Here is a 22,715-nt window from a genome sequence, read left to right on the forward strand (position 1 = left end):
TTCACTATTGTCCCGGTTTAAAGGGATAGTATGGTAAGCCTAATAAGGTGTATGTGTATATATAATAATAAATTATTATCAAGTAATAATAGTAGTAGCAACAATTGTTTAGGTACAACATAAACTAATGAATATATATAGAGGAGTATTTTTAGGTCCAAAATGCAAAATAACTGCAGGTAGTGCAGCGACCCAAGAGCTAAGTAGCATGGTGCAGTGTGTGGTTGAATCCTGGCTATCTTATCAGAACTCGCGGGAGTAGCCCACTGTTTTTACCTGGCTTCTGTGTAGCTAGTTAAATGTATAAATGAGGAGAGACGGTAGTGCATAGCTGAAACGCCTTTATTTTTGAGGGTGGAGGACAATTTACAGAAACACAATTTCTCCTTGGCAGCCTAACACTGTTCACCCTTCCATCCGATTGGCTTTGTCCAGCATTGATTGGCCTGCCCACTGGAAAGAGCACCTTTTTATTAGGCACTTATCTTCTTTTACTTCTTCTTCTAGCTTACACTCTATAGTCCCCCAGGTTTCAGAGCCAGATATAGACCTCATGGGGCCCCCCTCCCTCCCTCAAACAATCCATAGCACTTTATTTTTGTTCTTGAGTCATGCCCTTTATATTGTTTGTTATTTTTCCTCATATTCAAAGTTTTAAACATTAAAGAAATTACAAACATAGTGTAATGATTAGCATTACTGCCTCACACCACTGAGGTCATAGGTTCAATTTCCACCATGGCGCTGTGAGGAGTTTGTATATTCTCCCTGTCTTTGCGTGGGGTTTCCCCTTTGTACTCCAGTTTCCTCCCACAATCCAAAAATATACTGGTAGCTTAATTGTCTTCCAACAAAAAATTTAACCCTAGAGTGTTCATTTACAGGTGTAGATGGGCCAAGTGGTTCTTCTCTGCCATAACATTCTATGTTTAAACATTAAAAAGGAACATAACACAGAAAACATTCTAGGAACTTACAAACAATACAGGAACAGCTTTAGTGACCAATTCTTAGTATTTTACCACACTGTCCCCTTCATCACACCGAGTTCAAAATAACTTTGGTCACATTTCTTCACCATTGTAGCGTTTGGTCTGAACAACTGTACCTCTTCACCATTCTGAATGCTTTTATGCACTGAGTTATTATTATAATTTATTTCTAGGGTGCCACAAGTGTTTTACAACACTGTACATAGGGGGTCATTCCGAGTTGATCGTAGCTGTGCTAAATTTAGCACAGCTACAATCATCTTTCCTGACATGCGGGGGCACGCCCAGCACAGGGCAAGTCTGCCCTGCATGTCAGTGCCACCCCCCCTCCCTGCACAAATACAAAAGCATCGCACAGCGGCGATGCCTTTGTATTTGAGGAGTAACTCCCGGCCAGCGCAGCTCCTGCGACTGGCCGGGAGTTAATTGTTGCTGCCGCTGGCCGCAGCGTGAGACGTTACGCAGCCGCTGCGGCATGCCCCCCCAACGGTCTGGCCACGCCTGCGCTGGCCGGACCGCGCCTACTAAACGGCGGCTTAATGCCGCCGTCAGCCCCTCCCACCCATCGATCGCCTCTGTCTCAGAGGCGATCGCTAGGCAGCGATGACTGCCATGCGCCGGCGTATGCACAGTTCTGACCCAATCGCTGCACTGCGACAAACTGCAGCGAGCAATCGGGTCGGAATGACCCCCATAGTTGCTTCCATATGACCGGCTGATTAGATATTTGCATTAATGAGGTGCACTGGTGCAATTAATAAGGTGCATACTGTGTAACGTTATCAATTGATGAATCTACCATCACACCACCCTTAATGCACTCACAGCAGAGTCCCTGAATTATCTGTATCCTACCATGTTAAACCCATAGTTCTAGCGGTTGAAGCACGTGATGAGCTGGGTGCAGACCGGGACGATGTCGGCACGATATGTTGTTTGTGGGCGAATCTTAACGACATATTGGCCAGATGGTCTAGCCCGTACCCATGATTTTGCGGATGCCCGATAGCGATGTCTCCCAGTAGACTGTGCTGCACGTCCAGGTGGGCGATATATCGCTAGCAACATCATGTATACTAATGCAAGACAGAACAGTGATAGTTCCATCCTTCATTAGGATCGCTCTGATGTGTACACACGATCCCACAATCCAAAAATATAGTGGTAGATTAACTGGCGCCTGACATAAACATAAATAAATAAATAACCCTAGTGTCAGGGAGTCTAGGAGCAAAATATCATACGTAAAAAAATAAAATCAAAAGCATTCTCCCCTATTAGAAAGGTAATCCGATTGTATGCAGAGAATCATTGTGGTTGGATGTAAAAGTTACAGTGAGTACCAGCACTACCATCTTCTGTTGTTCCAGGTGTGACTGGTAGTCCTGGGTGCAAGGAGAGAACCAGTGGTGCCATCTGCTATTTGGAAGTGCCCCTTTATGTGAAGTCCAGGCAGTATGGAGAGTGCAGTCAAGGCTAGCTTCTAGGGTTGCGGATGATCTCCAGGTCCTCACATTCTTTGTACTGAGGCTCATCCTCAGGCTGCCATATTTCTTTAGGTAAATTCTTCAGTTTTGCGACAATAAAACTGTGGATGGATGTGTCATTGAAAATATCACTGTATTGAGTACTCTCTGGAAATGGTGTTTCTTCAATAACTTGTAAACTCTGCATTAAAATAAAGGGCATTTAATCATCCTAATACATGTGATCACTGTAAGTGTATATTTACAATGTATAGATGTTGAGTACATCTAGACTGTGGGGTATATTCAAGTAAAGGCGGATCCATTCCGACATGTATTTGTCGGAATGGATCAGACAACCCCTATTTAATCCCATCTAAAATTCGACTTTTTCAAGTCGAATTTAGATGGGACCCAGAGGAGGCGAGGGGGGGGGCGAGCCGCGGAGGGACAGCCGGCGGCAGCCAGAGGAGATCAGCGCTACTCCCAGCAGGATGTCACTCAGCCGCCCGACCTCATGGCAGCTTCCACCCGGCTCCAGCAGCGTGCTGGAGCCGGATGTAAGCTGCCGTGAGGTCGGGCGGGTGAGTGACATCAAGCTGCAGTGCTACTGTAGCGCTGATCTCCTCTGGCTGCCGCCGGCTGTCCCCCCATCTCCCTGTGGCTCCCCCCCCCCCCCCCCCCCTCGCCTCCTCTGGGTCCATCTCATTCCGACATAATTTTGATGTCGGATTGAGATGGTCGAAAAGGGGGCCAAAACCTGTCGGATTTGGCCCCGTTTTCGACATCAACACGTGGATCGGCAGCTATTCCGCCAATCCACGTGCTTTTCGACAAGTCGAATGCCTCGACTTGTCGAAAAGCTTTGAATAGGTCAAATCACATTTCGACCTTAAAAAGTCGAAAACTGCCGTCTTTTCGACAGACGGCAATTTTCGACTTTAATTGAATATACCCCTATGAATTGATCCAGTGGGAAAATACAAGACTAACACAAAAGTGTTACCCACCAGAGCACAATCATTGTCATAGCACAGTGTCCCTTATTAGGATCACATATTGTGAGCACTCATACGTCATACACCTAGGACACACAATGCAAGTGTCTGTACTTGACAACTGGAGTGACATTACATTCTCTGTTCGCTGCTAACCGTATCCATCGTTACAACTTATTGGTAAACCTCAGCTAGTACAGCACCCACAGATGGGGTATCAAATACCCCATCAGGATTACGGACTTGCTTTATGAGCAATGGAAATTATCATCATTGGACTAATGGTAATAAGTTAATTAATAGAAACATAGAATTGGACGGCTGATAAGAACCACTGGCCCATCTACTCTGTGCCTTTTTTAATCTCAAACCCTATTTGATCCTTATTTATGTGTAAGAATATCCTTATGCCTATCCCAATTATTTTTTAATTGCTTTACTGTATTAACCTCTAGAGACAAACTCTTGCATGACTTCACTTTGAAATATGTTTTATGTTCTAACTGCTTTTATATTCTTCTATATATGTTTTGTCAAGGGTGGGAAGTCGAATGGATTGTTTCATGGCATTTTATATCATCTGTATATTATATTATACAGTAGGTTTTTTTTTTTATAACACATCATACTAAAATATTTCATTACTTAGGCACCCATGCCATAGCACCTATTTACATTACAGGTTTAAAAATAAGATTTTAGGCTAGAGTGTTTAGAAGTAAATTTCAACTCTATACACCCATCAGCTCAAACACCAGATCACATTCACCCCAGCATTTCCATAGCGTAGTGTTCTACCCTCTAGGAATTCCACTACGCATGGGATAAAACGTTTCCACAGAAATCAGCTGAACTGTGTGAATATATATTTTTCATCTATAATTATGCCATGATGTAGCACTACACACAAGGGAGTTTCACTGGCCAAATTACACCTGCAAAACATGCAGGATTCCAAAGCCATATGCAGATTAAGAAAAACATTTTGCAGAATAATCTTCAAAATTTTGTTTGTCTGTGACTTCATCTTCCTCTTGACATCTTGAGAGGGGCTGCAGTTATGTGACCGCCGGTCACACCTCCCTCTACATCCCGCCCCCTCACTATCCAGACGGTCAGCATGCCAACCAACAGACTATTCCCACTCGTAGCTGTCTACAACACCCATAGAGTGGGTACATAACCTGTGGCGAGTGCAGCTAGCCACAGGTCCAATTCCTACTCTATGGGTGTCATGCTATACCCGTAACACTGGTAGACAAACAATTGCCTGAAATACTGTATACAGTATTAGTCATCAAAATATTTTTTTTATTCTCTACCGTCTCTCAATCTGCCTCTGGCAGAAATTATTAAAAGGAGTCTTCAGAACTTAATGCTCTCAGGAAGACAGAGCTGAACTTCCATAAGAACACAGCTTTTGTAGGTCATCCCTTTTTTTTGTCAACAACTGACCCCCACAACTTACCTTATGGATATAAACATAATCTCTCTGTAGGATTCTTGATAACAATCTATAAGACAAGATCAATTATGAGTACATTTAAGTAAACGGTATAACATATTTTATGGTTTGGTTATTTATAGCATGAAAGTCCTGGGATGTCAAGCCGAGTGGTCATGCGGGGGGAAAAAATAGGGACCAGTTAAATAAAAATAATTGGGTTTCTACTTCATTGTTTTTGGTCCCATCAAAATTTATAATCTGTAATATACATATAATGCCATCAGACCTCCCCACATACCCCTTAAATACCCTCAGACTTCACGCGTCCCTTAAATGCCCTCAGACCCCCTTATCAGCTGCATGCTCTCCTCCATTACTTCAAACTCAATGTCACTGAAGTCCTCCAATCCTCAAGCCCACAGAAATATTAACTCACTAAATTTTCAAGAACTTTCCAGCTCTCTGCAACAACCAGTCTCACCTATTTCTGCATTCACTTCTCCTGAGATGGCTGTATGACACCTGAACCAGACTATAGAAATAGCCATTGATGAAGTGGCTCCTGCTACCCATCCATTCTACATATGCCTAGATGTCAACCGTGGCACTCTAAATTAACAAGACACCTATAAATACTCTCACGTAAAATTGAACGCTAATGGCATAAATGGCGACTCTCACGTATAAGACTATCAACCACTCCTATCATAATGCCCTGGACACTGCCAAACATACATGTTTTCAAACTCTCATATGTGCTCAAGCCTCTAACCCCAAAATACTTTAATACATTTAAATCACTTCTCAATCATCCCTCACCCAGCCCCCCAGCCACTATCAATGCACAAGATCTTGCTACCTACTTCAAGGACAAGATTGATAAAATCCAAGATTAAATGGTATGCTCTTCCTCTGCTAGTGACCTGCTCAATTACATACTTGAACCCTCTAGCACTTTCTCTTGATTTGCTCCCTCTCTTGAAACGCTCCGCTCATCCTCTTACCTCTCCTCTTGATCCTGTTATACCCCACAAATAAGTAAAGCTCCTGTGCTCATCTCAACCTTATCTAAATTCTGTAATCTCTCTCTCTCTCTCTATTGGTATCTTGCATTCGCCGTTCAAGCATGCACTGATTACTCCCATTCTAAAAAAAAAAAAATCTGTCCCGCCAAGCTATTTGAGAGACTTGCCTAAACTCGCCTCACACACTTTAACTCACACAACTTATTGGACCCACTACAATCAGGCTTTCGTTCCCAACATTCCACAGAGTCTGCACTGTCTAAAGCAGTGATTTTCAACCTTTTTTTAGTCACGGCACACCGAATAATATTTTAAAATTCCCAGGGCACATTCCCGAGATCTGTAACTTAATGGAGCCTAATTTCAGGCCCATAGTCACTCCTGCTTGTAGGAAATGCAGAAATCGACCTAGTTGAAATTCCTCTGTTGGGGCCTTTTTGGCCTCACACCAAGCAACATATTTCCGCCATATGCGGTGATAATGCTTTGCAGTTACATCTTTCCTGGCTTTAATCAGCGTAGGAATGACTTCCTCCGGAATGACTTCCTCCGGAATGACTTCCTCCGGAATGCCCTTTTCCTTCAGGATCCGGCGTTCAACCGCCATGCCGTCAAACGCAGCCGCGGTAAGTCTTGGAACAGACAGGGCCCCTGCTGCAGCAGGTCCTGTCTGAGCGGCAGAGGCCATGGGTCCTCTGAGATCATCTCTTGAAGTTCCGGGTACCACGCTCGTCTTGGCCAATCCGGAACCACGAGTATTGTTCTTACTCCTCGTTTTCTTATTATTCTCAGTACCCTTGGTATGAGAGGCAGAGGAGGGAAAACATAAACTGACTGGTACACCCACGGTGTCACTAGAGCGTCCACAGCTATTGCCTGAGGGTCTCTTGACCTGGCGCAATATCTCTCTAGTTTTTTGTTTAGGCGGGACGCCATCATGTCCACCTGTGGCCGTTCCCATCGATTTACAATCAGCGTGAAAACTTCTGGATGAAGTCCCCACTCTCCCGGGTGGAGGTCGTGCCTGCTGAGAAAGTCTGCTTCCCAGTTGTCCACTCCCGGATGAACACTGCTGACAGTGCTAGTACGTGATTTTCCGCCCATCGGAGAATCCTTGTGGCTTCTGCCATTGCCATCCTGCTTCTTGTGCCGCCCTGTCGATTTACATGGGCGACTGCCGTGATGTTGTCTGACTGGATCAGTACCGGCTGGTGTAGAAGCAGGGATTTTGCCTGACTTAGGGCATTGTAAATGGCCCTTAGTTCCAGAATATTTATGTGTAGGGAAGTCTCCTGACTCGACCATAGTCCTTGGAAGTTTCTTCCCTGTGTGACTGCCCCCCAGCCTCGAAGGCTGGCATCCGTGGTCACCAGGACCCAGTCCTGTATGCCGAATCTGCGGCCCTCTAGAAGATGAGCACTCTGCAGCCACCACAGCAGAGACACCCTGGTTCTTGGAGACAGGGTTATTAGGCGATGCATCTGAAGATGCGATCCGGACCATTGGTCCAACAGGTCCCACTGAAAGATTCTGGCATGGAACCTGCCGAAAGGAATTGCTTCGTAAGAAGCCACCATCTTTCCCAGGAGCCGCGTGCAGTGATGCACCGATACCTGTTTTGGTTTCAGGAGGTCTCTGACTAGAGATGACAGCTCCTTGGCTTTCTCCTCCGGGAGAAACACTTTTTTCTGGACTGTATCCAGAATCATACCCAGGAACAGTAGACGTGTCGTCGGAACCAGCTGTGATTTTGGAATATTCAGAATCCAACCGTGCTGGTGTAGCACCTCCTGAGATAGTGCTACTCCCACCAACAACTGCTCCTTGGACCTCGCCTTTATTAGGAGATCGTCCAAGTACGGGATAATTAAAACTCCCTTTCTTCGAAGGAGTATCATCATTTCCGCCATTACCTTGGTAAACACCCTCGGTGCCGTGGAGAGTCCAAACGGCAGCGTCTGGAATTGGTAATGGCAATCCTGTACCACAAATCTGAGGTACTCCTGGTGAGGATAGTAAATGGGGACATGCAGGTAAGCATCCTTGATGTCCAGGGATACCATGTAATCCCCCTCGTCCAGGCTTGCAATAACCGCCCTGAGCGATTCCATCTTGAACTTGAATTTTTTTATGTATGTGTTCAAGGATTTCAAATTTAAAATGGGTCTCACCGAACCGTCCGGTTTCGGTACCACAAACAGTGTGGAATAGTAACCCCGTCCTTGTTCAAGTAGGGGCACCTTGATTATCACCTGCTGGGAATACAGCTTGTGAATTGCCGCTAGCACAGCCTCCCTGTCTGAAGGAGTAATCGGCAAGGCAGATTTTAGGAACCGGTGGGGTGGAGACGCCTCGAATTCCAGTTTGTACCCTTGAGATACTATTTGCAGGATCCAGGGATCCACCTGTGAGCGAGCCCACTGATCGCTGAAATTTTTGAGGCGGCCCCCCACCGTACCTGGCTCCGCCTGTGGAGCCCCACCGTCATGCGGCGGACTTGGAAGAAGCGGGGGAGGACTTTTGCTCCTGGGAACCTGCTGTTTGTTGCAGCCTTTTTCCTCTACCTCTGCCTCTGAACAGAAAGGACCCGCCTTTTCCACGCTTGTTTTTCTGAGTCCGAAAGGACTGTACCTGATAAAACGGCGCCTTTTTAGGCTGTGAGGGAACATGGGGTAAAAATGCTGACTTCCCAGCAGTTGCTGTGGAAACTAGGTCCGAGAGACCATCCCCAAATAACTCCTCACCCTTATAAGGCAAAACTTCCATGTGCCTTTTTGAATCTGCATCCCCTGTCCACTGGCGAGTCCATAAGCCTCTCCTAGCAGAAATGGACAATGCACTTATTTTAGATGCCAGCCGGCAGATCTCCCTCTGTGCATCTCTCATGTATAAGACTGAGTCTTTTATATGCTCTATGGTTAGCAGAATAGTGTCCCTGTCTAGGGTGTCAATATTTTCTGACAGGGAATCTGACCACGCAGCGGCAGCACTGCACATCCATGCTGACGCAATAGCTGGTCTAAGTATAATGCCTGAGTGTGTATATACAGACTTCAGGATCGCCTCCTGCTTTCTATCAGCAGGTTCCTTGAGGGCGGCCGTATCCGGAGACGGTAGTGCCACCTTTTTAGACAAACGTGTGAGCGCTTTATCCACCCTAGGGGGTGTCTCCCAACGTGACCTATCCTCTGGCGGGAAAGGGACCGCCATTAGTAACTTCTTAGATATTACCAATCTTTTATCAGGGAAAGCCCACGCTTCTTCACACACTTCATTTAATTCTTCTGATGGGGGAAAAACTACGGGTAGTTTTTTCTCCCCAAACATAATACCCTTTTTAGTGGTACCTGGGTTTATATCAGAAATTTGTAACACCTCTTTCATTGCTTCAATCATGCAACGAATGGCCTTAGTGGACATTAGACTAGACTCATCGTCGTCGACACTGGTGTCAGTATCCGTGTCGACATCCGCGTCTGCCATCTGAGGTAGCGGGCGTTTTAGAGCCCCCGATGGCCTTTGAGACGCCTGGACAGGCACGAGCTGAGAAGCCGGCTGTCCCGCATTTGGCATGTCGTCAAATTTTTTGTGTAAGGAGTCGACACGTGCACGCAATTCCTTCCATAAGTCCATCCACTCAGGTGTCTGCCCCGCAGGGGGTGACATCCCTTCTATAGGCATCTGCTCCGCCTCCACATCATTATCCTCATCAAACATGTCGACACAGCCGTACCGACACACCGCACACACACAGGGAATGCTCTAACAGAGGACAGGACCCACAAAAGCCCTTTGGGGAGACAGAGTGAGAGTATGCCAGCACACACCAGAGCGCTATATAATGCAGGGACTAACTGAATTATGTCCCCTATAGCTGCTGTTATATATACTGCGCCTAAATTTAGTGCCCCCCCCTCTCTTTTTTACCCTTTTCTGTAGTGTAGACTGCAGGGGAAAGCCAGGAGCTTCCTTCCAGCGGAACTGTGAGGGAGAAATGGCGCCAGTGTGCTGAAGGAGATAGCTCCGCCCCTTTTTCGCAGACTTTTCTCCCGCTTTTTTATGGATTCTGGCAGGGGTAATTATCACATATATAGCCTCTGGGGCTATATATTGTGGTATTTTTGCCAGCCAAGGTGTTTTTATTGCTGCTCAGGGCGCCCCCCCTAGCGCCCTGCACCTTCAGTGACCGGAGTGTGAAGTGTGTATGAGGAGCAATGGCGCACAGCTGCAGTGCTGTGCGCTACCTTGGTGAAGACTGATGTCTTCTGCCACCGATTTTCCGGACCTCTTCTTGCTTCTGGCTCTGTAAGGGGGACGGCGGCGCGGCTCCGGGACCGAACACCAAGGCCAGTTCCATGCGGTCGATCCCTCTGGAGCTAATGGTGTCCAGTAGCCTAAGAAGCCCAAGCTAGCTGCAAGCAGGTAGGTTCGCTTCTTCTCCCCTTAGTCCCTCGCTGCAGTGAGCCTGTTGCCAGCAGGTCTCACTGTAAAATAAAAAACCTAATTATATACTTTCTTTTTAGAAGCTCAGGAGAGCCCCTAGTGTGCATCCAACCTCGGCCGGGCACAAAATCTAACTGAGGCTTGGAGGAGGGTCATAGTGGGAGGAGCCAGTGCACACCAGGTGACCTAAAAGCTTTCTTTAGTTGTGCCCAGTCTCCTGCGGAGCCGCTATTCCCCATGGTCCTTTCGGAGTTCCCAGCATCCACTAGGACGTCAGAGAAAAGGTATATATTAATTAATTCCATGATTACTTTCAACAAGAGCGCTCCAAGAAAAGGGTCTTCTTTCTTTTCTTCATGTTTGCTACATAGTATTTCAGACTCTACGGTGCACCGATAACCTGACACATTGTGATTCATGTCCCAGTGTTGATCTTTTTAAAAAAAAAATCAATAATTGATTTATACTTTTGACTAGTACGGAATCTAACCAAGAAAATGGAAACTCTGCAAGCTCAATGTGTCCCAGGCTATTTTCCATTGTATACTGGGGAGTGCTGTGAGGTTTCAATTCAGTACTGGGATGTTCTGATACTTAAATGTTATCTATCATATTATGTTATGATGTTAGGTTATGGCATAATGATCTCACCGTTCTTCTATCCCTTTGAAACTGTTGCCGATGATTATCATCTGTGACAAAGCATCCAATGACCAGTTCCGCCACAGCAAATTATTATAGAGAGCCTTCCCACAATGAACCATGTAGAACAAGGTGGTTTTACATACAGCATGCTTCCCCTCCTATAAAGAAAATATTGCATATGGCGAGATATTACATGGGAAGTTTTTATTAGTAAATTAGCAAAATGACACAAAAAGCAGCATAAACATTTACAGAAATAGGTCAGTCAATAATATACCAGTGTCTAATTTTAAGTAGCTAAACATAGAAACACTTACATATAAATTATGATTTCATGAAGTCCTATAGAGGCCTTGAAAGAAGACCTTTAACTTTTGCTGTACTTCCTTCTTGCTAATCTGCTCCCATGTAGCATAGAAATTGTGTCCCTCCACAGGAGTCCCCAAACCCCAGTAAATCCCATAACCTAGAGCCAGGAGCCAACATGAACCCATAATTCTGAGCACTCATAACACAGGGAACTGTGAGGTCATGGATCTCTATAGCAGAGGGATGGACTCGTTCTCTAAGCACTATTGGGCCGATTCAATTCTTTTGGGCGTCTAAAAATCCTGTCTAAACTGGACTTTTTAGATGCCCAAACAATTGTAATATTTTAATTGTTTGGGCGCCCATGCACATGCATGTCACACCCAAACAGGCTAGGTTTAGCCGTCTAAACTCCCTGCTTTGGGCGTCCAAACGGAAAGTGTAGAGTTTCCATACATTTTTGCTCGCACCTCAGAAAGCTAATGTCACGATCCGGGTATCTGGACGCCATTTCTTACCCATCAGATGCCTCCTAAGGCTGGCTCAGCGCTCCAGGACCGGATCCCATCTGTTATCCAAATGTTCACATTCCTGCATCCTCTCCTGTCTCTCTGAGACGCTGTCACAGTAACGCCATATTACATCTGGCATGGCGTCTCCCGCGGCCTCCGCCGCCGTCCCTGAGCTTCTGCATGCAGAGTGTCAGAGTGGCGATTACGTCAGCCGCGGCCTCCGCTGTGTCCGCGTGGTTGGATGTGCACTTGTCAGCCTGGCGTCTCCTGTCTCCAGTGGCCGGCGCCGCCATTACTGTTTTCATTACCACATGGATTACAAACCAAACTTCCCTCCAAGTGTCTGCATGGGCGCAGCCATCTTGGATTCTGTCAGCTGATCATTTCCTCCAATCTGTTGTCAGTATTGTTAATCTGCATAATTGCCTAGCCAATCCCTTCCTTGCTGCAGGTATAAATACACTGTGCCTGAGCAAGGAAGGCGTCAGTGCTTTGGTTGTCAAACCTAGTTCCTGTTTGTCTCTCTCCTGTGATTGTCTTCCAGGTTCCAGCTCCTGTCTCAAGACTTCCACCATAGAGACCCGCACCAGCATTCCACCTGCGGTGTAGCCTGACTCTCCAATCCATTGTGGATTCATCTGTTTCCAGCTACAACATTACCTGCTGCCAGCTCAGCTTCCAGCAGAGTACAGCTTCCCTTAAAGGGCCGGTGTCCTTTCTACACTTTACCACTCTCCACCGGTATTATTATTTCTCCGCTCTCAAGTTCTACATTTCAGTTCATATTTCATCGCTCCCAAGTTCATTTATTATTTAACTGGTTCCAGCCAGTATCCACTCCGTGCTAACAACAGTCTGGTTCCAGCCAGTATCCACAGCAGCTGTTTTATCTTCAGCAACCCAGCTTTTCCTGGAACACCAGCTGGCACAATCCTGGGTTATCTCCATTGCTACAGTCGGGCCTGGTAAGGACTTTCCATCTAGAAGATCATAAGAACTATCTCACACTACCAGTGCCCTGTGGCTCCTGCCATCCTGTAGTACCCAGGAACTGTATTTATTCTTTGCTGACTTTTACGTTTTCTTTTACTGCTGCTGTGTTGCGGAGTTGTCATAATAAACATCATTGACTTTTATCCAAGTTGTCGTGGTCACGCCTTCGGGCAGTTATTATTCATGTTACTTACATGTCCAGGGGTCTGATACAACCTCCCAGGTTCCGGTACATCTCAGCCCCTACAACTGAGGCTGCCTCCCGTCAGCTCAGGCCCTCAGTTGTGACAGTAAGCACTGACCTAATGAATCCAGCCGGAGACCAGGATCAAGCGGCCAGGCCGATGCAAGAACTGGCAGCCCGACTAGAACATCAGGAGGCTGCACAGGGCCACATCATCCGCTGTCTCCAGGATCTCTCTACTCGGCTGGATGGGATTCAGACAACTCTCCGTGGATCAGGCGCGTCTGGTGCGTCAACCACAGTGACTCCAGCTATAACCCCACCCACCTTACCCATTTCTGCTCCACGTCTTCATCTTCCAACGCCAGCAAAATTTGACGGATCTCCAAGATTCTGCAGGGGATTTCTCAACCAGTGTGAGATTCAGTTTGAGCTACAACCTGGCAATTTTCCCAGTGACCGTACAAAAATTGCCTACATTATTTCTCTTCTCAGTGGCTCAGCCCTTGATTGGGCATCACCGTTATGGGAGAGGTCCGACACCCTGCTATCTTCCTACACTGCCTTCGTGTCAACATTCAGGCGCATCTTCGACGAGCCAGGCCGGGTAACCTCAGCTTCATCCGAGATTCTCCGTTTACGCCAGGGGTCACGTACTGTAGGACAATATCTGATACAGTTCCAGATCCTGGCATCCGAACTGGCATGGAACGACGAGGCCCTGTATGCTGCATTCTGGCATGGCTTATCTGAGCGTATTAAAGATGAGTTAGCTACCAGAGACTTACCTTCTAAGTTAGATGAGCTAATCTCACTCTGCACGAAAGTTGATTTACGTTTCAGAGAAAGAGCAACTGAGCGTGGAAGATCATCTGCTCCAAAATCTTCTGCTCCTCCTCCTCGTCAACTGTCACCATCTAAAGATGAGCCCATGCAACTTGGCCGTTCCCGTTTAACTCCTGCTGAGCGCCGAAGACGCCTCTCCGAGTCTCTCTGTCTCTATTGTGCAGCTCCGTCTCACACCATTAATGCCTGTCCCAAACGTCCGGGAAACTCCAAATCCTAGCTCGCCAAGGAGAGGGCCGGCTAGGAGTAATGATCTCCTCTCCATCTCCTCAAGATTGTAATCTCCCAGTCTCGCTTCAAGTTGCTCAACGTTATCGGAACGTCATTGCCCTCCTTGATTCCGGAGCAGCTGGGAACTTTATTACCGAAGCCTATGTTAAACGGTGGTCCCTACCCACCGAGAGACTTCCTTCGTCCATTTCTTTAACTGCCGTGGATGGCAGCAAAATTTTTGATGCAGTTATTTCTTTAAGGACTCTACCAGTTCGTCTGAGAGTGGGAGTTCTTCATTCCGAACTTATTTCTTTTTTAGTGATTCCAAGAGCCACACATCCTGTGGTCCTGGGCCTTCCATGGCTCCGTCTTCACAATCCTACAATTGATTGGACGACTACGCAAATCCTGGCATGGGGTTCCTCCTGTGCTGAGACATGTTTGTTTAAAGTATTGCCTGTCTGTTCTTCCTCCCCCAGGTCGTCTGATGTTCCACCTCCTCCATATCAAGATTTCACGGATGTGTTCAGTAAAGCTTCTGCTGATATCCTTCCTCCTCATAGAGAATGGGACTGTCCGATTGATCTCGTTCCAGGGAAGGTTCCACCTCGAGGCCGAACTTATCCGCTGTCTCTGCCTGAGACGCATTCTATGGAGGAATATATTAAAGAGAACCTAGCAAAGGGGTTCATTCGACCTTCTTCTTCTCCAGCCGGCGCAGGCTTCTTTTTTGTAAAAAAGAAAGATGGTGGTCTGCGGCCGTGCATCGACTACAGAGGTTTGAACGACATTACCATCAAGAACCGTTATCCTTTACCCCTGATTACTGAGCTCTTTGACAGAGTTAGCGGAGCTACCATCTTTACAAAGCTGGACTTGCGAGGTGCATACAATCTCATCCGGATCCGTGAGGGTGACGAGTGGAAGACCGCCTTTAACACCCGTGACGGACATTATGAGTACCTCGTCATGCCCTTCGGATTGAGCAATGCTCCAGCTGTCTTCCAGCATTTTGTCAATGAGATCTTCAGAGACATTCTATACCGTCATGTCGTGGTCTATCTAGACGATATCCTCATTTTTGCCAACGATTTAGAGGAACATCGTTTTTGGGTTATAGAGGTTCTGTCCCGTCTCCATGTCAATCATCTCTATTGCAAATTAGAAAAATGCGTCTTTGAAGTCAAGTCCATTCCGTTTCTAGGGTACATTGTGTCCGGTTCCGGACTAGAGATGGATCCTGAGAAACTACAAGCAATTCAAAATTGGCCGGTACCCTTAACCCTCAAAGGGGTCCAGAGGTTCTTAGGGTTCGCCAACTATTACCGAAAGTTTATACGAGACTTTTCCACCATTGTGGCGCCTATTACTGCTTTCACTAAGAAGGGTGCTAACCCGTCCAAGTGGTCTGAAGAAGCCATGCAAGCATTTCATCTTTTAAAACAAAGGTTCATCTCTGCGCCTGTTCTGAAACAGCCTGACATCGACTCTCCTTTCATCTTAGAGGTGGATGCCTCCTCCGTTGGAGTAGGAGCGGTGTTATCTCAGAGGGCTAAAGATGGCCATTTACACCCTTGCAGTTTCTTCTCCCGGAAGTTCTCCCCAGCTGAGCGCAACTATGCCATTGGCGACCAGGAGTTGCTAGCCATCAAGCTCGCTCTAGAAGAGTGGAGGTATCTGTTGGAGGGAGCTTCTCATTCAATCACCATACTTACAGACCACAAGAACCTTTTATACCTGAAGGGCGCACAATGTCTCAACCCTCGTCAGGCCAGATGGGCACTTTTCTTTTCCAGGTTCGACTTTAAACTCCAGTTCTGTCCGGGCTCTCAGAATCGCAAGGCCGATGCCCTTTCCCGCTCATGGGAGCAAGAAAATGAGTCAGAGTCTTCAGACAAGCATCCTATTATAAATCCGTTGGCATTCTCCACGGTAGGGATGGACTCTACGCCCCCATCAGGGAAAAGTTTTGTGAAGCCGATGCTAAGGAAGAAGCTCATGCATTGGGCCCATGCTTCCCGTTTTGCCGGACATACAGGTATCCAAAAAACCCTGGAGTTTATCTCTAGGTCCTATTGGTGGCCAACTCTGAAAAAGGACGTCTTGGAGTTTATTGCATCTTGCCCAAAGTGTGCCCAACATAAAGTATCCCGCCAGTCGCCTGCGGGGCAACTGGTTTCACTATCCGTTCCCCGTCGACCATGGACCCACTTGTCGATGGATTTCATTACAGACTTACCCATGTGCAACAAGTTCAATACCATCTGGGTGGTAGTTGACCGGTTCACTAAGATGGCACACTTCATTCCTCTCACCGGTCTTCCGTCAGCTTCCAAGTTGGCTCAAGTATTCATACAAGAGATCTTCCGACTCCACGGTCTTCCTGAAGAAATTATCTCAGATCGAGGAGTTCAATTCACAGCCAAATTCTGGCGAAGTTTATGTCAAGTCCTCCAAGTCAAGCTAAAGTTTTCTACGGCTTACCATCCTCAGACCAATGGTCAAACCGAGAGGGTGAATCAGGACTTGGAGGCCTTCCTCCGCATCTATGTGTCCTCCTCTCAAGATGACTGGGTTCAATTACTTCCCTGGGCCGAGTTCTGTCATAACAACCAGTATCATTCTTCATCTGCTTCAACACCATTCTTCACTAACTTTGGATTCCACCCTAAAGTCCCTGAGTTCCAACCGCTTCCAGCAACTTCTGTTCCCGCAGTGGATATCACCTTGCATCAGTTTGCCAATATCTGGAAGAGCGTACGATCAGCTCTGCTCAAGGCATCGTTCAGGTACAAGAAGTTTGCGGATAAGAAGCGTCGAGCAGTTCCTGCTCTCAAGGTGGGTGATCGGGTATGGTTATCCACGAAGAATTTGAGGTTAAGAGTTCCCAGTATGAAGTTTGCACCTCGCTATATCGGTCCTTTCAAGATCGAACAAGTCATCAATCCTGTTGCTTACAGACTTCAGTTGCCTCCCTTCTTAAAAATATCTAGGACATTCCATGTTTCCCTGTTGAAACCGCTGATCTTGAATCGGTTTCATTCCTCACTTCCTCCAACTCCGAAAGTCCAAACTCAACGAGGCGTTGAGTATGAAGTAGCCAAGATCCTGGACTCACGTCACCGTTACGGTCAACTACAATATCTTATTGACTGGAAGGGTTATGGCCCTGAGGAACGTTCATGGACCAATGCTTCTGATGTCCATGCTCCTGCCTTGGTCCGGAGATTCCATTCCAAGTTTCCTCAAAAGCCAAAGAAGTGTCCTGGGGCCACTCCTAAAGGGGGGGGTGCTGTCACGATCCGGGTATCTGGACGCCATTTCTTACCCATCAGATGCCTCCTAAGGCTGGCTCAGCGCTCCAGGACCGGATCCCATCTGTTATCCTAATGTTCACATTCCTGCATCCTCTCCTGTCTCTCTGAGACGCTGTCACAGTAACGCCATATTACATCTGGCATGGCGTCTCCCGCGGCCTCCGCCGCCGTCCCTGAGCTTCTGCATGCAGAGTGTCAGAGTGGCGATTACGTCAGCCGCGGCCTCCGCTGTGTCCGCGTGGTTGGATGTGCACTTGTCAGCCTGGCGTCTCCTGTCTCCAGTGGCCGGCGCCGCCATTACTGTTTTCATTACCACATGGATTACAAACCAAACTTCCCTCCAAGTGTCTGCATGGGCGCAGCCATCTTGGATTCTGTCAGCTGATCATTTCCTCCAATCTGTTGTCAGTATTGTTAATCTGCATAATTGCCTAGCCAATCCCTTCCTTGCTGCAGGTATAAATACACTGTGCCTGAGCAAGGAAGGCGTCAGTGCTTTGGTTGTCAAACCTAGTTCCTGTTTGTCTCTCTCCTGTGATTGTCTTCCAGGTTCCAGCTCCTGTCTCAAGACTTCCACCATAGAGACCCGCACCAGCATTCCACCTGCGGTGTAGCCTGACTCTCCAATCCATTGTGGATTCATCTGTTTCCAGCTACAACATTACCTGCTTCCAGCTCAGCTTCCAGCAGAGTACAGCTTCCCTTAAAGGGCCGGTGTCCTTTCTACACTTTACCACTCTCCACCGGTATTATTATTTCTCCGCTCTCAAGTTCTACATTTCAGTTCATATTTCATCGCTCCCAAGTTCATTTATTATTTAACTGGTTCCAGCCAGTATCCACTCCGTGCTAACAACAGTCTGGTTCCAGCCAGTATCCACAGCAGCTGTTTTATCTTCAGCAACCCAGCTTTTCCTGGAACACCAGCTGGCACAATCCTGGGTTATCTCCATTGCTACAGTCGGGCCTGGTAAGGACTTTCCATCTAGAAGATCATAAGAACTATCTCACACTACCAGTGCCCTGTGGCTCCTGCCATCCTGTAGTACCCAGGAACTGTATTTATTCTTTGCTGACTTTTACGTTTTCTTTTACTGCTGCTGTGTTGCGGAGTTGTCATAATAAACATCATTGACTTTTATCCAAGTTGTCGTGGTCACGCCTTCGGGCAGTTATTATTCATGTTACTTACATGTCCAGGGGTCTGATACAACCTCCCAGGTTCCGGTACATCTCAGCCCCTACAACTGAGGCTGCCTCCCGTCAGCTCAGGCCCTCAGTTGTGACAGCTAAGAGAAAAAATTTCAGTCCCGCGGCTTCTGGGCGCCTAAAAAAAGCAACAATTGAATTCCTCCGTTTTGCGCCTCCTGGTGGTAGCCGCGGTGTAACACAATTAAATCGTCCCCTATGAGTTTACAGATTCAAAGCATCTTCTGGCTTTACTAGAGTAAGCAACAAAGCTAACTCATGACACAAAGCATCACCAGAAACTCAAAACTCAAAAAGACTAATTGGTGCATGCATTGCATTACTGCTGCAACCATGCAAAGAATAAAATATACTGAGGAAGACTCACACCTGTGGCAAAACACTGTTGGAACAACCCCTACACAGAAGACTATGGAGACAATTCACACAACTGTTTTAATCAATCTTACTTCTGTTTCTTGTGGATATGAGCATTGTTGTTACAGAAAAACCCAAACACTTTTCTGGCTATAGTAGACCTCTAACACACACTGAAAGGAACACAAAGTAAGGAGCTCACACTCAACATACACAAATGGTTTAAGTTGAAAGAGAAGTCACCAAGTAAGGTGACATCAGCAAACAAGCAACGTGAACAGACAAATTGGCGCAATGTGTTTAACAGCTCACATCTTCTTTCTCATGAAACGGCAGATCATATTTACAATTCCACAAAACTGAATAGTTTTTAGTGTTAAACTTATTACTAAATTTGACAGCAAGAACATGTAGAACATGTATGTATAAAAAAATGAGACGTTATGGTAGACTTACTGTCGATTACTCTTTCTCCGAAGTCCACAGTATACACAGGATATACCTTCAGATATTAGGAAGCGACAGCGGATTGACACCAAGGATCTAAGCTTTTCAGACTCCCAGGATGCAACGGGCCTGTCCCCTATATCCCCGCCACCTGGCTCAGGAACTTCAGTTTTTCCAAAGCTCAAGGCAGGAGCATAATAGGGAGCCCTAAGCAGGCGAGAAGAACATACACACTTTTCCATACAAGAAGGAAGAGGTTAGTAAGTATAAAGATTCTGCAATGGCTTTGCAAGCAGGTATAGTCTCTTGAAGATGGTATTGCAGAGTTTTCTGGGACTGAGCCAGGATTAGCAGGTCGTCCAGGTATGGGAACATCCTTATTCCCTGACGACGGAGGCAAGCTGCCACCACCACCATAATTTTGGTAAACACTCTTGGAGCTGTACCCAGTCCAAAGGGTAGAGCCTAAAACTGGAAATGTTTCCAGGGGTTATCTGAGATACCACTGAGAAGGTGCTATAGGTATATGTGTAGGCAATTATCCTGGATATCAAGGGATACCAAAAAATCCCCCGCCTCCATCACCCAGACAAGGTTCCAATATGGAATCGAGGCACCTATGATTGTTCAGAGACCCTTAGGTTTCTGGACTAGAAACAGGTTGGAATAGAAACCTTGTACCCTTGCTGATGAACCGGTACTATAACCAACCGAACTGCCTCTTGTAGTGCCCTGACCTTCATTACCACCGGAGACAGGCTGCTACACCAGAATCTTTCTAGAAGGCAAAAGCATAACCATGAGACTTCGCCTCTTGTACCCAGGTATCCAACCTGTGCAAACAACAGATGTTGGCCTACTGCCTGGGTAATTCCAGGTGGAGGCCCATGCCATCAGCTGATGGTTTGTCTGATTTAACTCTGTCTTACCAGTGACTGAACCTTTATGCCATAACCCTTTCCCTATGCTTTACCTGTTATGAGCCACGGCTGTGGCTCATTCCTGTTTTGCATTTTGGTTATGTATTTTATGTTATACTTCTGTTTATGTTCCCCGTGGGTGTCATGGGGTGTTCGGAGCTGTCAAAGTCAGAAAAATATCATGATGCACACTGCCATATTTGCACCTCATACAGGTCCGCGCTGCGCATGCGTGTGCTCTCCCGTGCGTACGCATACCCGCTGTTACGTGCACCCGCAGGCGCACGGTATGCGCATTTACGGTAGAGTTTATGTGCGCCTAGCGTGCGACTCAATCGTTACATATTTTTACCATATAATGTATTTTGTAGATTATGGTCCCTTTGATAGAATCTGAAAGTTTAGTTAATGTAGCATGTTCATAGACAAAGAGATCCCTCTTTGTTTGATACGAAGGGTCAGACAAGGGTTATACAGTGGTGTTTAGTATCCATCGGAAGAGTATTTAATTAGCAATATTCCGGTGTTGGTTTGAAGCGGATTAATCGCTCGTGCGAATAGTTATGGACATAAGAAGTTTATGGACTTTTACTATTATTTACACTTTATTATCCATGCGGCGGGGAAACCTAGTTTCCCACCCACCTGAGCAGTTGGAAATAGTCACAGCCCACCTGTATGAATCAACCTATGACCTTTTGTTATAATGCGAAGACGAATTCCTGTGTCCAATGAACAATAAGAATATAGGGACCATTGTACTGTATTGTGTGTAGGGTATAAAAAGACAAGCCGATCTGATCCAGCTCCCATTCTACTATTCTCTTCAACGGTTCTCATCACTGATAATCGGGAGCTGGATATCCAGAGGCGCATGCGATTGTTTCCCTTGTGCGTAAGTTCTCCGCAATCATATTGTCTTTATTGTTATTGTGAGCCATATCTCTCTCTCCTCTCCTCTTTCTCTCTCCTTTCTCTTAAGTGTTATTGTACTGTTATTGTATTTCATGTGCAGTTATCTGGTTAGGTAGTCTATGTTATATTGGTAGTGTATGACTTGTATTGTATTATTCTTTTGCAAATAGAACGTTCATATAAGGTGTTAGAACCTCAGCAGGGTGTATGTGTCTCTCTAGCTGGTACAAAGGGTTTCTGAATTCTAAATCGCTCTAACAGCATTTACATTAACAAAGTTAAGCAGCGTTATATCGCTGCAGTATTTCAGTAGTAAGGTTTTACAACACAAACTCAATCATAGTGTGTTGCATACAAGGGTTACAGAGTAAGCATAATCTGTGTTTAAAGTTTATAAAGGTTACTGTCTGTGTGTATGTTCACTGTGGGTATTCCGTACACCCAGCACAGCGTGTGTACTTTATTTGCGTACCACGTGCGAGGTCTTCATACGCAAATAGCGTACGGAGTGCGTAGCATGTGCACATGGTTTAGCAGCCATTACGGCTACACAGTATTAATATATAGCTAATGTTAAAAGGTAGTTATTTGACTCTATCAAGTGGGGGCAAGTCCGGTCCATCTCATATCCGCAGTCAGGCGAAAAAGGCGCAGACTTTTATCGATCAGCAAAGGGAGGAAAAGGAAGATATAGTGCTGATCAGATGAGAGTCTGCGTCTGATTCTTTTGGTCTGTAGGGATGCTGGTGGAATCCGAAGAAGGTAGGAACATTAAGCTATTGTCTTTGTAAATCTGGTTTTTATTTCTATTTGGTGCCAACTGCACACGCAGATTGGATGGTTTGTCTGTTTAAATAGGTTTAAAATTATTTTTAATCGCTCTGCATAGCGTGATAACTAAAAGGGGCTGGCATGATGATTTTTCTTTGTGACAAAAGGTCTGTCCCCCATTTTGTGTAAACCTCATGGATGGGGGAGGAGCAGCGGCCATTTTGGGAAGGTCAATTTTTTTTGAACAGCTGATTTTCAGTTGACTCAGGAAATAATCAGCCATCCACTGTCAAAAAGAAATCATCATTTAATGAGTTTTTTTTAATGCATTTGTTTAGTCCATATCATAGTCAATCATAAGTAGTTCAGATAGAGTTTAATAACAGTTAATAATAAATTAAATATTTGATTTAAGAAATACACAAGTAGTTTTTTTTTGTTGGTAACTGTCTCTCTTCAAGAACCTGTTTTAACGCTGCTACTTGTAGGTTGGCCATTGAAATGCAAATGACCTGTGGGACTGGTTTGTTGTTTTTTTTTTTCTCTCTCCCAGCAGTGAAAGAAATTGCACATTCATATGCAAATTAGAAGCACTGAATAGGGTCTCATATATGTAATATCTATATGCATGTGCTTACATCAATATATGTTATTAGATTAATTTAGAATTGCATGTTCATTTGTGTAATCTTCACATCTCACTTTC

At 45.9% G+C, this 22,715-nt stretch overlaps 1 protein-coding gene across 7 annotated transcripts in view; it reads right to left on the bottom strand.

The window, feature by feature from the left end:
- Positions 1-324: 324 nt before the first annotated feature.
- SRRD (SRR1 domain containing) overlaps positions 325-22,715 on the bottom strand; it is a 105,182-nt gene continuing 82,791 nt past the window's right edge. For all 7 annotated transcript variants that reach the window (XM_063913200.1, XM_063913201.1, XM_063913198.1 and 4 more), the window contains 3 exons: positions 11,023-11,174; positions 4,925-4,970; positions 325-2,660 (listed from right to left, as the gene is read on the bottom strand). In XM_063913200.1, the coding sequence (XP_063769270.1) occupies positions 2,469-2,660; positions 4,925-4,970; positions 11,023-11,174 (390 nt within the window). In that variant the 3' untranslated portion in view covers positions 325-2,468. The remainder of the gene's footprint in view (positions 2,661-4,924; positions 4,971-11,022; positions 11,175-22,715) is intronic.

This window comes from Pseudophryne corroboree, chromosome 1 (assembly GCF_028390025.1).
Source record: "Pseudophryne corroboree isolate aPseCor3 chromosome 1, aPseCor3.hap2, whole genome shotgun sequence".
In the NCBI taxonomy this organism is placed as follows: domain Eukaryota; kingdom Metazoa; phylum Chordata; class Amphibia; order Anura; family Myobatrachidae; genus Pseudophryne; species Pseudophryne corroboree.